The sequence below is a fragment of the Macrotis lagotis genome, chromosome 3 (assembly GCF_037893015.1).
Source record: "Macrotis lagotis isolate mMagLag1 chromosome 3, bilby.v1.9.chrom.fasta, whole genome shotgun sequence".
NCBI classification, from domain to species: domain Eukaryota; kingdom Metazoa; phylum Chordata; class Mammalia; order Peramelemorphia; family Peramelidae; genus Macrotis; species Macrotis lagotis.
The window spans coordinates 194396770-194410828 of NC_133660.1; the positions used below are offsets into that span (position 1 = coordinate 194396770).

At 34.5% G+C, this 14059-nt stretch overlaps 1 protein-coding gene across 5 annotated transcripts in view; it reads right to left on the reverse strand.

The window, feature by feature from the left end:
* The window catches only part of PI4K2B (phosphatidylinositol 4-kinase type 2 beta), an 80609-nt gene that overhangs the window by 47317 nt on the left and 19233 nt on the right, over positions 1-14059 (reverse strand). For 2 of the 5 annotated variants that reach the window (XR_012477063.1, XM_074229686.1), the window contains exons 7-9: positions 13850-13949; positions 11493-11626; positions 6211-6270 (exon numbers count right to left, since the gene is read on the reverse strand). Coding sequence is in view for 4 of the 5 variants with exons in the window: in XM_074229686.1 (XP_074085787.1) it covers positions 6211-6270; positions 11493-11626; positions 13850-13949 (294 nt within the window). In the remaining variant the exon portion in view is untranslated. Of the gene's footprint in view, positions 1-6210; positions 6271-6984; positions 7038-11492; positions 11627-13849; positions 13950-14059 lie in introns of those variants that run through there. The other 3 variants (XM_074229688.1, XM_074229687.1, XM_074229689.1) reach the window with 3 other exon arrangements.

Below are 14059 nucleotides of genomic sequence, written 5' to 3' on the forward strand. Positions count from 1 at the left end.
TGAGGAGTACATGAAATAGTAAAAGATGGACCCTAAGATGAATTACTTGTGGCTACAATTATAACCAAAGGTATAATCTCATATACTATTTCTTCATGTAGACAGGACACACCCACATCTTTAATTTTTAAGCATAAAACACTGCAGTCCTATCAGATGCCTAATTTTTGATTTAATATTCCTTTTCCTATTTCTATACTTATTCACAATTTTTCTTCCTATTTTCTTTTTTTTGCAAGGCAATGGGATGAAGTGACTTGTCCAAGGTCACACAGCTAAGTAAGCATTAAATGTCTGAGGATGAATTGGAACTCAGATCCTTCTGACTCCAGGATTGGTGTTCTATCCACTGCACCACTTAGCTGCCCCCAACTATTTTTACTCTAAAGGATGGCAAGAGTAACTTATAGCCACATCTTGACCCTAAATTACCAGTCACTCAAGAACCTCCACTACTGAGATTTCGCTATTTATTTCATACACTTGCTAAAGAAAGCTCATCGAGTCTTTCACACTGAATCAATGCCAAGTTAACTGGATTCTAGATGATGTAACAGTTTTTCTTTCAAGAATTCAGCAATGCTTTAAGAACAGGAATGATATCCCTGTTCACTCTAGTACTAGTTGTTACCTTCTCTCTTGTCCATCAACATTCTAGGCAAAAAGTAAGAAATAGGTATGCTTCTTGCTTCTCCATGTACTTCAGGATTCTCTCCAGACCCACTGTCACTCAGTAACTTCTTTTTTTGAGCTTCATTCCATCCAATAAACCTATTCAGATCTGGATGGCAGTTATCTAGTTTAACATCTAACTTAAAAATTTTTCCTCTTTCAACTACCTCTTGCATTTTGATCATCATCAGGTTGTAGATCTCTCAAACATTCTTTTCTAAGCTCATCAAGCTCAATTCCCATGATCCTTTCTTAATATCACAGTATCCTCATGTTTACCCCATGTCCTATGTGTGAGTATATGCTAGGGCTCTCTTGAGTCTTACTTATTTTTTCTACATATTTTCTTTTAGTGATCTCATCAGTTCCCATCTATGTATATGATGTCCAAATTTATATTTTCAGCTATCAGCTTTATCCTGAGTTCTAGCCCCACATCTTCAAGAACTTGCTGGACAGTTTTATCAGATGCCTAAAAGATATTTCCAAATTAACATGTCAAAACAACTTATGTTCCCCTGCTAAACTCATTCCACCCCCTAAATTCCCTATTTTTGTCAAGTTCACTGGAAGAATTTCCAGTTAAGCATGTTTAAAGCTTAAGTCTTCATTCTCATTCTCCCTTGCACTATATTCACTCAGGTGCCATTTCTTATCAATATCAGCTCCTGAGCATATCTCATATCTATACCCTTCACCCCACTCATAGTGCTACTAGTCCAATTCAGTTTCCTATTGCCTCTCTTTACAATGGTAATAACTTAACAGCCTACTCATTGATCTCCCTTCATTCAATCCTCTTTCCTCATCCTAACCCACTCTCCATTTAATGCACAGGTCTGATTACATATCACAATTCTTGTTTCTCTATAAAATTATTAAATACAACTCCTATTTTTTTTTTTTTTGCCCTGAAGATGATCTATGGATTCTTTCAATTGGTCCTTTGTTTTTTTTTTTTTTTTGTTCTCAGAAATTCTGATCTATTTTGCAGTATTTCAGGGTTTTTTTTTTGTTTTTAAACTTGTGATTTTCTGGGAGTTCCATACCCTTAAATTGTCTCAACTCAGTCTGCTTTCAAAATCATTATGTATGACACATTAAGCATGTGTTTTATTTTAACGTTATTTTTTTTTATCTTTTCTTTCACTTCTATATACTTGTATAACTGGGAGCCATCACCAGTCATTCCAATGTCTTGCCACTGGAATCTGCTGTCTCAAAAGGTAGACTGAGGCTGATGACTTTGCAGTTCTACCTCACTTAAATCCAATTCACTTGCAATTCAAGACATCATTGTCTATGATTTGCCAATATACTCTGATGACTCTGGAGAAGAGAATGAGACTGATGACTTTGTAAGGCTCTGCCTCACTTAAATCCAATTCACTTACAAGTCAAGATATTACCCTCTTGAAGTCACTGGTTGTCTTCAAGAATGAAAGATGATCAACAATAATTTTTATACCCGAGTTGCTCTTTTCTTTTTTGCTGAGACTTGTCAATACAAATTCAAGTTTTTCAATTTAGTATGCAGACCATAAATTCTGCACCCATAATTCTCATTTTTTTCAAGTGATCCAACAACTTTGTTGTGGTTCTATGGTCTCCTTAAAATCCATATAGTCCTCTGCTTCATAAAGTGCTAAATCATTTCCCTCTGTTCTGAGTATTTATTCACTGATGCCTAAACTTATTTACTACATCTGAATATCATATTTACTTCTGTTAATGTGTTCCCTATTCATTTACATGCTCAAAAGAGTTTTCTTCCTCCTAAATCGTTTATATTCTCAGTTTTCTTTTTTCTTTATTGTCTCCTATTGCTCACTTTTTGACTTCTTCTCCTCTGATAATAGTTTCCTTAGGGACTGGATCTCACTGTCTCAGCCTTCTCCCATGTGAGGCAATACATATTGACCAGTCTAGGTTTCTGCTCCCAAGTGACTTTCTGGAGAGACACAACTAAGTGCAGGACAAGTTCCTTCAGGCTTAATTTGTCCCATTCCCCATGTTTTCCAGTTCTCTGGCCCAGTAATTCAGAACACTTCCATGCTGGTACTATTATATCCTTTGAATGTCATTTGTACTTCTAGATATATAGAGAGGGAGAGAGAGACTGATTGACCTCTATTGCAAGTTGAGGCAAGATGTCCTGCCCTGTTCCTTCTCTTCTTTCCCTCTCCTAAAAAAGTTTTGTTGCAGCAGAGAACCCTAACAGACCACTGGTTATCGAGGCTGCAGCAAATTTCTTAAGCTTGGATCTCGGTCCCATTAGAAAGATGGGAAGGGGCTTTTCAGAGAGTGGAGATGCATTCTGATATAAGCCTTGGGTTAAGTGGCTGGGACTGCTTTGCTGTTGACAGCGTGGTAGGTTATAGGGAAGGGGGTGCTGAATGAGCACAGGATAGGCACTGGGTCATGGGGGGACTTGGTGTCTTACATTATAAAGATGAGTGAAGTTGCTTTTTTCTATGGCACATAGTTTCTCAAAAAACTCTAGAGAGTTTTGAGAGCATTAAGAGCAGAGAAAATCCACCATCTTTGTTGGTCATGTGATCCAGAAATCCTGAGCATGCCACTCAAAAAAGTTTCAGTGGCTCTCTATTTTCTCTAAGATAGAACACAAAGTCCTCTGTTTGATATTTAAAGACCTTTAAAAATTGGCACCAATTTTATCTTTCCAGATTTATTACATATTAATCCCCATAATGAACTCTCTATTTTAGTCAAACGGATCCATTTAATATTTCTTATACAAAATATTTTATTTGAGGAGATGAAGCTAAGATGGAGTGCATTGGAAGCAGTATAGCCAAGTTTTCTTACCAAAATTCCTCTAAAGAGACCTAGAAAATGTCTAAGACCTCATATGTCTAACAGGTTAGCAGAGGGAGAAAGCATTTAGGATTGAACCAGAAGCATGCCATGCAATGCAGGACTTTGAAGCTCAGGAAGAAGATATATATCCTAGCAAGAGAAGGTTCCAGATTCAAAGCAGAGAACCCACAGACCGCTTGTGGAGTAATGCAATGGGGAAAAGTGGCAACTGGAAGTTTTGTAGTCCATTACACAGTACTAGGAAAAAAATTCTGGATGGACTGAGAAAGGGACCTATGCCTTTGGCAGTGCCTTCGAGGCGGAAAGCCTTGGGCAGTGGATCAAGAAAGGAAGAAGTTCAGAAGTAAGCAGCAGTGATGTGGGCTCAGTTCTCAGAAGCAGAGTGGGTCTCAGTTCAAGCATCTAGCCCTGCCTATGGAAGATTAACCATGACAAGAATTTCAGAACAAAGAAAGACTAAAATTCTGTCACTCTGAACCAAAAGTGCTTTTCAGTTGTTGATATGGGTTGAATCACATAACATTCAGCTCAGACTAAAATCCAGGTTGGGAATTTGCAGGACTCAGATTACTGATGGTGTCAATGTGCTCTGAATAATTGATGAGCCAAATATTAGTGTCGGTTCCAAGAAAATCATAGTGATCTTTGACCACGGAAGTGGTACTTTCAAATTTTCTAACCTCAACACTGAAGAAAGCATCTTTGAAGTCAAGTAGAGGACACTCTGGTTGGAGAGGGCTTCATCAACTGTGTAGTAAATTATTTATTGCTGAGTACAAGGAAAAGGACATGAATGAGAACAAGAAGGCTGTCTACCTCCTCAGGGTCACTTATGAACATGCAATATGCAGCCTGTATTTCAACATTTTTATAAATGACCCTTTTCTATACCTCTATCACCTTTATTCATTTTGAAGAACTAAATATGGATCTCCACTGTGGCACAAAGGAGGAAAAGGCTTAAGAAATGCCAAAACTTAGTTACAAATTCATGACTCTACTCTTTTCCTCAAATTTCAAAAATGTTATGGTTGTTGCTTATGCTACTATCCAGGCTTCTATCTTGTCTACGGATAAATCTGTCAAAGTTCAGGACTTGCTGCTGTTGGATGTCACTCTTCTTTTATCTGATACAGAAAGAGTTAGTAGAGTTATTAAAATTTTTATCAAACTTAATGTCATTACCATAAAGCAGACATAGACCATCACCATTTATTCAAATAACTAGCTTCCTGAGCTTATCCAAGTTTATGAAAATGTCACAGGGTAACAACCATTTGGCAAATTTGAGTTCATAGAAATCTCCCTACCTCCCTATTCTGGGATGTTCCTTAGATTGAAGTGACCTCTGACACTGATGCAAATGGTATCCTCAAAGTAACTACTATGGATAAGAGCACAATCAAGGAGAATAAGATCATCATCATCATCATCATCATCATCAATGAGAAAAAGACACTCAAGAAAGAGTACATTAAAGCACAGAAAGCTAAGAAGTACAAGGATGAAGATGAACAAAGAGAAGATATATTCCATATTATGGCTTACTGATATTATTACTACTGAAAATTATGCTTTCTTAAGAAGGCCATAAAGTGAAGAATGAGAAGCTTCAAGGTAAAACTGATAAAATAATGATTATCAGAAGATCCTTGAAAAATATAATAAAATAAAATAAACTGACTTGATAAGAACTATTAAAGAGAATGTGAGCATCAGTAGAAAAAAGTAAAAAAGATCTACAACTCTATCATTCTTAAGGTAAATCAGAGAATGGGAATCATGACTAAAGGAATAAGTGGTAGACTTTATGATGTTTAGACTCATCTAAAGGTATCTCTTCTGGATCTATTACATGCTTAAGAGACTGCCTCAGTGTATTAAATGAGGGAACATTTTGCACAGCTTTTCAAAAGTTGAAGGAGTGAAATTTGTAGCCAAGGCTGCGTGAAGAGACAATTTAAAGATAATACTTGAGTTTCTGTGTAAATTTCAGGCCTTCTGAATACTTGAATATGGGCAGAATGAGAGAAGTGAATAATATTACACTTTATCATTAATATGTGAAAATGCAATTCTTGTTCTGAAGAACAGAAATCTATTTAAAATTTCCACTATTAATAAAAAGATATTATTGGACCTCAAAGAAGACAGTTTCAGTTGTGTGGAAGAATGAGAAGTCAGATTACAAGGAGTTAAAGAGTAGGAAGTGAGAAAGTTGAGGTAGCAAGTACAGATAGCTTTTTCTTAGGACTTTGACTACAAAAGGAGCCTGATGAGAACTTGATAGGAGAATAAAGTCAAGTAAAGATTTTCTGGATGGGGGAAATGTGATCATGCTTAAAGATAGCAGAGAAAAAGCAAATAATTATGCATATTTTGTTAGATGTTTTCAATTTATTTTGCTGTCCCCCCCCTTTTCTCTTTTTGAAAAATTCTTGTTTTAAGTGATAGTCTCTTGGAGAGGGGATAGAAAGGGAAATGGAAATTTGCACAATATAAAATAAAAAAAGATACCAATAAAAATGCAAATAAGCTAACAAATGAATAGTTATCCTCCTTTCGCCCATTCCAGCCAGGGAAAAGCAAAAGGATTTGCTTTCAATAGTAAGGATTCAACTGAAATTGGATAAAATTAATTTGTTATAGTTTCTTTTCTATATGATAATTTAAATATTGCAAAAAAAGATGACCTACCTGGCCTCTCATTACAGACATTTGATTTTCAAAAGTGGTTTTGTCAAATCCTTTATCAGTCTATATGACAGAATGAAAAAAAATATTAAAAGTTCCTTAATGGCATGATGTTGTCTATAAATTATTTGCTTTATCAAGAGTGATAATGAATCTACAATTTAATTTAAATTCACAAATTTAAAATAATCAAATTTGTTCATTCAAAACAAAAAGGAGCATGATTTTATCCAAAGAGAATTTCACTGATACAATATGAAAAGTTAACTGCTGAAATTTTAGAAAACAGGTTATTTATAGGAGTGGCGAAGTTTCATCTCTATTTTACATTTCTAGGCATATTCATGATATTCAACCACTAAACCATTCTATTTTGGTTAGTATTATGAGACTGGTGGAGCAGAAAATACCAAGATTTTAAGATATAAAAGGCCTTTGTCAAAAGACACATGACCTCTGTGTAAGTAGACTGAAAGATACCTGTACCTTAGTAAACTGTATTCATGAACTTTTTTGACAAAAGCAACTCATATTCTCATGACTAGTCTCACTGAAAATAAGTAGGTTGATTCTCAGAAAACAAACTCATTGTCCATTGTAGACCATATACTCAAAGGACTTTCCTACTTAAAATGCCCTTGAATTCTTTTTTTTAAATATTTTTTTCAATTACCAAGCATTTACATCATGCCACAGTAGGGCAGCTAGGTGACACTGTCAGATTTGGAGTCAGGAAGATACATCTTTGCAAGTTCAAATTTGACCTCAGATACTTACTAGTTGTGTGAACCTCAGCAAGTTGTGCCTTAGTTCCTCTTCTGTAAAATGAGCTAGAAAAGGAAAGGGAAAAGCACTCCAGGATCTCTGCCAAGAAAACTCCAAATGTGGTCACAAAGGAAAAAGTGGGTATATGTGCTTTTCTTTCTTCTTAAATCTCTTTAGAGTATATGAATAGTAGTTTCTGGATTAAAGGGTATGTACAGGTCAGTATCTTTTTGGGCATAATTTCAAACTGCTTTCCAGAATAACTGGACTAATTCGTGGTGGTACCAAATATGTCAATGTGCCTCTTTAATCACAACTCCTCTCATATATGTCATGTTCCTTTTTTGGGTCAATTTTTTTTCCCAATCAGATGAGTGTTAGATGGATTTAGATTTGCTTTAATTTTTCATTTATCTAATTTTTAGTGATTTGGCATTTTTTTTCACATGTGTATGAGCAACTTGGATTTCATTCCATGAGAACTCTGTGTTTATATTCTTTGATTATTTATCAATTGGGGAAGGTCTCTGATTCTTATAAATTTGAATCACTACCTTTAGCCTGGAAATGAAATCTTTGTCAGAAAAACTTGCTGTAAAGATTTTTTTCCCTAGTTAATGGTTTTCCTTCTGATCTCATATGCCCTCAACGTGTATAAACAAAAATTTTAATTTTAAGTAATAAATATTATTCATTTGATCTTCTATGATCTCTATCACTTGTTGGTCATGAACTTTTTTTATCCATTGTTCTGAAAAGTAATTTCCTTATTCTTCTAATTTGTTCATGACATGGTTTCTAATATCTAGGTCATACGTCCATTTGAAGTTTATCTTAGTATATGATGTGGGGTGCTAATCTCAACTTGCTGCCAGACTGCTGACTAGTTTTCCCAAAATTTTATTAAAAAGTGAATCCTTACCTCTGTAACTAGCATCTTTGGATTTAGTGAACACTAGGGCTACAAATTCTTTACATTTGCATGTTTAGTATCTAATCTGTTCTATAAGCTGACAATTTTACTTTTCAACCAGAACAAAATGGCTGTGGTTACTATTGTTTTTATAGCACAATTCAGAGGTATGAAATGTTCTTTTTCCCCCAGCATTTCTCTTGAGATTTTTTGGCCTTTTGTTCCTCCAGAACAATTTGAATATTTTTTCATATTTTATAATGTTATCTTTTTGTAGTTTGTTATGGCATTAAATCAAGTTAATTTAGATACTATTACTTTTTATCACATTTACTTGATCTACCCATGGGCAATTAATATAGTATCTGAGTGTAACTTGGTAGGTAAAATCCCAAATATTTCATATAAATTTATTTTAAATGTATTTTTTTCTAATGGGATCATTTCAAACAGAAATACTAAAGATTTATGTGCAAATGGCCTATTCTATAATTTTGCTCAAGATGATTTAAATTAATTTTTAGTTGTGTCTCTGGAGTTCTCCAACTATACTATCATCTCTTTGGTAAAATGATAATTTTGCCCATTGGTTTCCTCAATTTTTTTAATGGGGGGGACATGAAGGGGACTATTCTTTTAGAGCTAGCATTTCAATGTTTCTTTAAAAAGTTCTTATTGGAAAGGTTCTCAAGTTCATGTGATCTTGGGTTGGAAAAATAAGATACTATAGTTTCTGCACAGATTTCTCAATCACTACTAAGTTTGACATTCTTAGATCATTACTGGAGTAGCTGTGGTGGGTGAGCAGAAAGGAAGCTGGGATGGTAGGCAGCTAGGTGGTGCAGTGGATAGAGTACCAGTCCTGGAGTCTGGAGGCCCTGAGTTCAAATGTGCTCTCAGCACATAATAATGACCTAGTTTGGGCAAGTCATTTAACCCACTGCCTTGTAAAAACTTTAAAAAAACAACTAAAAGAAAGCTGGGATGTACTGCTTCCTCATACACTTCCACGGTGGCTAGTCCAATCCTTCCAATTCTTGCACTGATCGACAAAGTCATTAAATAATGAGATATCAGTGCTTCAGTTTATTTATAAAATGAGATGGTTGGATCAGATAACCTCTAGTATCACAGCTATAAAACATTATGTAATAACAAGACTTTACAGTAGCACTTTAGTGAAAGAAAAATTGATGAACTAACTCATATGAATTTTCCATATTGTTTTGAGCCATATTCGATGCAAAAGATATTCCTCATTTATATGGTAGTTCTTGTATGGACTATGAGATCAATACATTTCAAGTAGTCATAAACTGCAATGAGAAAATCATATAATATTCCATTGGTATAATATCATCAACAAACAAAAATATTCTGAGGATATCATTATTTGTATGATTCTTATTTTTCTTAGATTCTGTGAAGGTCTTCAAGAGAAACAAACATACGATTCTGTTTCATGATTCACTTTATACTTATATTCAGAGATAATTGAATAATGTTTTCTACTTTTTGGCTATATGTATGAAAGAATCTTGCATTATTTTATTCTACTGATATTGGAGGAGTCTTTCCAGATCACTATTTTCCTTAACTCAGAAATTTAAAAAACCCCAACAAATATTAAACATAGTTTAAACTTGTAATCATTAAAATCTTCAGTCAATTATGACTAGGAAAGAATGGTTGACTATAGAAAATTATTTTGAAATCGTATCCTCTTTACATTTTCCTCAAAGATATCTTAAAAGCCTATGTATAGGGGCAGCTAGATGGCACAATGGATAGAGCACCAGCCCTGGAATCAGGAGGACCTGAGTTCAAATCCAGCCTCAGGCACTTAATAATTACCTAGCTGTGTGACCTTTGGCAAGTCACTTGATCCCATTGCCTTACCAAAAAAGAGCTTTAAAAAAAGCCTATGTACATTAAATGTTTAAAGTTTTTATTAAGAAAAAACAGGCAAGTGATCTGATATTTACTGATATCCTCCTAATAAATATTGTATAATGCAATTTTATGCAATTTTTATGCAATTTATGCAATAAATATTGTATAAATCAATCCCAAAATACTTTCAAAATTGCTGTCCTGAACAGATCTTCAATGTATTTAATTGGCCTGATTAAATCACAGTCATTCTTCCTCACATTATTTTCTTATAGTTCATTTTACTTCCTTACAAGGCACATTAATGACTGAAGTGTTGGAATCTGAATGAAGTACACTGGCAAACTGTTTTGGTTTTGATACATTTGTCCTCGTGGCTTTATTTAGAAATGTTATCTGGATGACTGGGCTCAGTCAGGTTTCACATATCTTTTACATATTTCTTTTCCCATCTATTATTTTTTTAAAAATTTGATACTACTGGGGCGGCTAGGTGGTGCAGTGGATAAAGCACCGGCCTTGGAGTCAGGAGTACCTGGGTTCAAATCTGGTCTCAGACACTTAATAATTACCTAGCTGTGTGGCCTTGGGCAAGCCACTTAACCCCATTTGCCTTGCAAAAAAACCCAAAACCTTAAAAAAAATTTGATACTACTCATCATCATCTTCCATGGTAACATTTTGCATATGAATTTATAGTCTAAACCAGTACTGGGCAGCTACATGTCTCCTTCTGGCAAGGAAATCAAATGTTTGTTTATTGATGGGATTTCTGGGCTCCTTTGTTCTCTATATAGTGATGGTTGTTTCATTAGATATGCGTCTATTAACAGTGATAGTCTGTTTTAATGTCTATTTCTTTATCCATGATCCATTTTTCAACAACAACATATTGCTTGAGTAAGTCAGGTTGAAGTCACTGTAACTGTCCATTGTGTGCGTTTATCTTCTCTTCTAGTTTGAAATTAATTTTGACTTTTGTTCTAATAAGGTAATGTTTAATTATCTACATGAAGTTGATTTAGAAATGACTCTCATTTCCTATTAAGGTAGCACATACTATAATTTTGTGATTTATTAAGCACTTGTCATAGCCAAAACTTTCCAACTTTCTTCTGGAAATATCTATTCTATACATGACACAAGGAATCTGAAGATTTTGCAACCCTGAACAATGATTCCAATATATTTTCTTGCCATTCTTTCCTAGGTTCATCTTGATACTAAAATCACCAAGTATATGTTGAACTGATTTGGAGAAGCTTGATGAATTACAAACAGCATTTCTTTTCCTCTTCACTCTATGTATTCTGTGATAAGTAATTCTTTTTGTTGTCTTTGGGCATAAAAGAAAATCAACTCCTCAAATTGTATTAACACTCTAATGATTATTAAATCTAATTTTAAAATAAACATATATATGTGTATGCATATGTACGTATATATGTATACACACACACATAATTTTTTAGTTTAAAAAGTGTTTTCATATACATTATTTCATTTGATCATGAACAACTCTGTGAGGTTAAGAAGGACAAATTCCCACTCTACAGATGAGAAAATTGGGATTAAAGAGGAAAAAGAAATTTTTCCTAGATCAGACAGATAATGGAGTGGAGAGATGAGAAATTAATGCACATTTTTTGATTGCTTGTTCAATGTTCTTTCCATTATATCATACTCAAAAATTTTCAGCTAAGATTTTAATTACCTTAAAAAGTTCATAAAGATCTTCACATAAATCTTGTACAAAGTTCATATCAGAGATACGTGGGAGAATTAGTTCTCTAGTTTCTTCAGAAAAAGGAACTTTTGCTTGAGGAAGCCAAGCCCAATGAAAAGGATCTAATAGGAAATAAAAGTATTTCCATTCCATGAGGAAGTTTTAGAAAATTTCATTTCACAAAATTCCTAGATGATAAAGTTGAATATAAGGATAGAAAATGCACCATACATTTATTATATATATCTGAGAGCAATATTAGAAGCACAGAAAGTGGTTCATATCAGCTTAACAGAAGTATTTCAAATGAAACCAGGACCCAGAGATCCTAAAAAAAGTTAGGAAACAAGTTAAAGCTCCTACTGGAAATTTAAAGATCAAAGGTTTCTTAACCTAAACATTCATATATTCATTAGTCTTAGCCATGACTCTTAATGCAATTTATAATGTCTCAATACTGGCACCCCAGTACCAAGCCATTTACCACCCACCACCTGAAATGTCACCAGTGATCACTTTAAACAATCCTTATTTCCATAAATTGTATTTTAAGAATTTGTGTTTAGAGAGAAATTCTGATGATTGATTATCCTTCATTCTCAAAGAGGAACAAAATAGCATTATACTGGAACTGAAGTAAAGTATGTCCGACTATGGGTGATCAGACAAGCTCAGCTCTAACACAGGTCAGGCACAAATAGAACATACAAAATCTGAAGTGGATGGGGGTGGCTAGGTGGCGCAGTGGATGGAGCACTGGCCCTGGAGTGAGGAGTACCTGAGTTCAAATCCAGCCTCAGATACATAATAATTACCTAGCTGTGTGGTCTTGGGCAAGCCAATTAAACCCATTTGCCTTGCAAAAATAACCTAAAAAAAAAAAGAAATTTGAAGTGGAGATGTCTAAATCTGTGCATTTCACATTTCTTTTGAGCTATTGCAATTCTACTTGCTCAGAGAGTACAGCACTTTCTTTGATGAGGGCATGCCATGCTGGAAGGTCTTCTGTCAGTGTCTCCCATGTCTCACATTAACTGCATAGTTCTTCAGACAACCTTGAAAGTGTCTGTATATTGCTTCTTCTGACTTCAATGTGAGTGCTTGCCTTGAATAAGTTCTCTATAAAATAGTCTTTTAGGCAAATGCACTTTTAACATTTGAACTATGTATTATGAAAAAGCATACAATTGTATTATTATTTCTATGATTTGAGAAACAGAAATGGATGTTAAATAAAGAATCACTGAATTTCCTGTAAGCAGTTAATTTTTTTCTAATAGTAAAGCACATTCATTACAATTAAATCTGAAGACAGATATGGCTTAGTTCAGGTCTTCATAGTGATAAACCAGAATTTTTGTTCTACTCAGTTTTAGTCTCCCAGATCTACTGGCTAAATCCAACCTCTACCACATAAATCAGGAAAAGAGTGAGGAATAAGAATGCCAATAGAAGTAATGGTCAAAGGAAGGTTCTAAATAAAGCCTTGTCCTCTAAAGAGTGTCTTGCCTCTATAGGTATACATTATAGTAACTATAAGTTAATCATTTTAATACAGATAATGAATGAAAATTTAAAGTTACTACACAAAGAGGTAATAAGTGATAAGTTCTCCAAATCAAGAAGAACCTAATGGAATTTACTATCTACTATGCCAGGGCTATCCAATCTTACTTTTAAAAAGTTTTTATTGAAAGAATAGACAATATATTTTGATTCACCATTTCAGTGAGAGCTCTGTGTTAGCTCAACTTTGTTTACTAAAACATTTATTAAACCCATAGGTTGCATTTTGGACAGCCCTATACTATGTGATACTGTGGCATCAGTGTTAGAGACATGAAGAATGGGAGCTTCTGTTTTATGTATTGTAGATTTTTTTGGCTTTGTTTTTTGCAAGGCAATGAGGTTAAGTGACTTACCCAAAGTGTCAGAGGCCATATTTGAACTCTGGTCCTCCTGACTCCAGGGCCAGTGCTCTAACCACTGCACTACCTAGCTACCTCCAGAATGTAGATTTTTAAGAAGCTTGTGGGCAATCTGAGGACTTCAGTGCCACCCAATAGTAGTAGCAGCAGAACAGAGGGCTATGGTGAAGGCTTCCAGACTGGTTGCCAAGCTTCAGAGATTTTTTTTTCCTGGAAAGCACTGAGATATGAGGAAAGTTTGGGTATATAAGGACCATCTTTTTCACTTCATTTAGATAAACCTTTCTCTGCACCTGATACAAAGACTAGGCAGGACCATATTTTGTTTCTTCACCGTCATGTGGGCAAACTTGGTTTCCTCTTTTTTTTTTTAAAGAAAAGGGGTAATATAAATATGGATAATCATAAAATACTCACATGCTCTCCATTCATCAGGATGTTTAAAGGGAAATGCTAGACCATTATCAATTGCAGCAATTTTAATAAGAGATTCTTTACTAGTAGTCCACTCTGATTCCTAAGGGGGGAAATTGTTTTGTTGGTAAGAAGCTTTATTAACAAACACTAACACAGTATGGGGTTCTTTTAAAATAATTAACAAATTGAATGCTCTGAGGAGTCTATCAC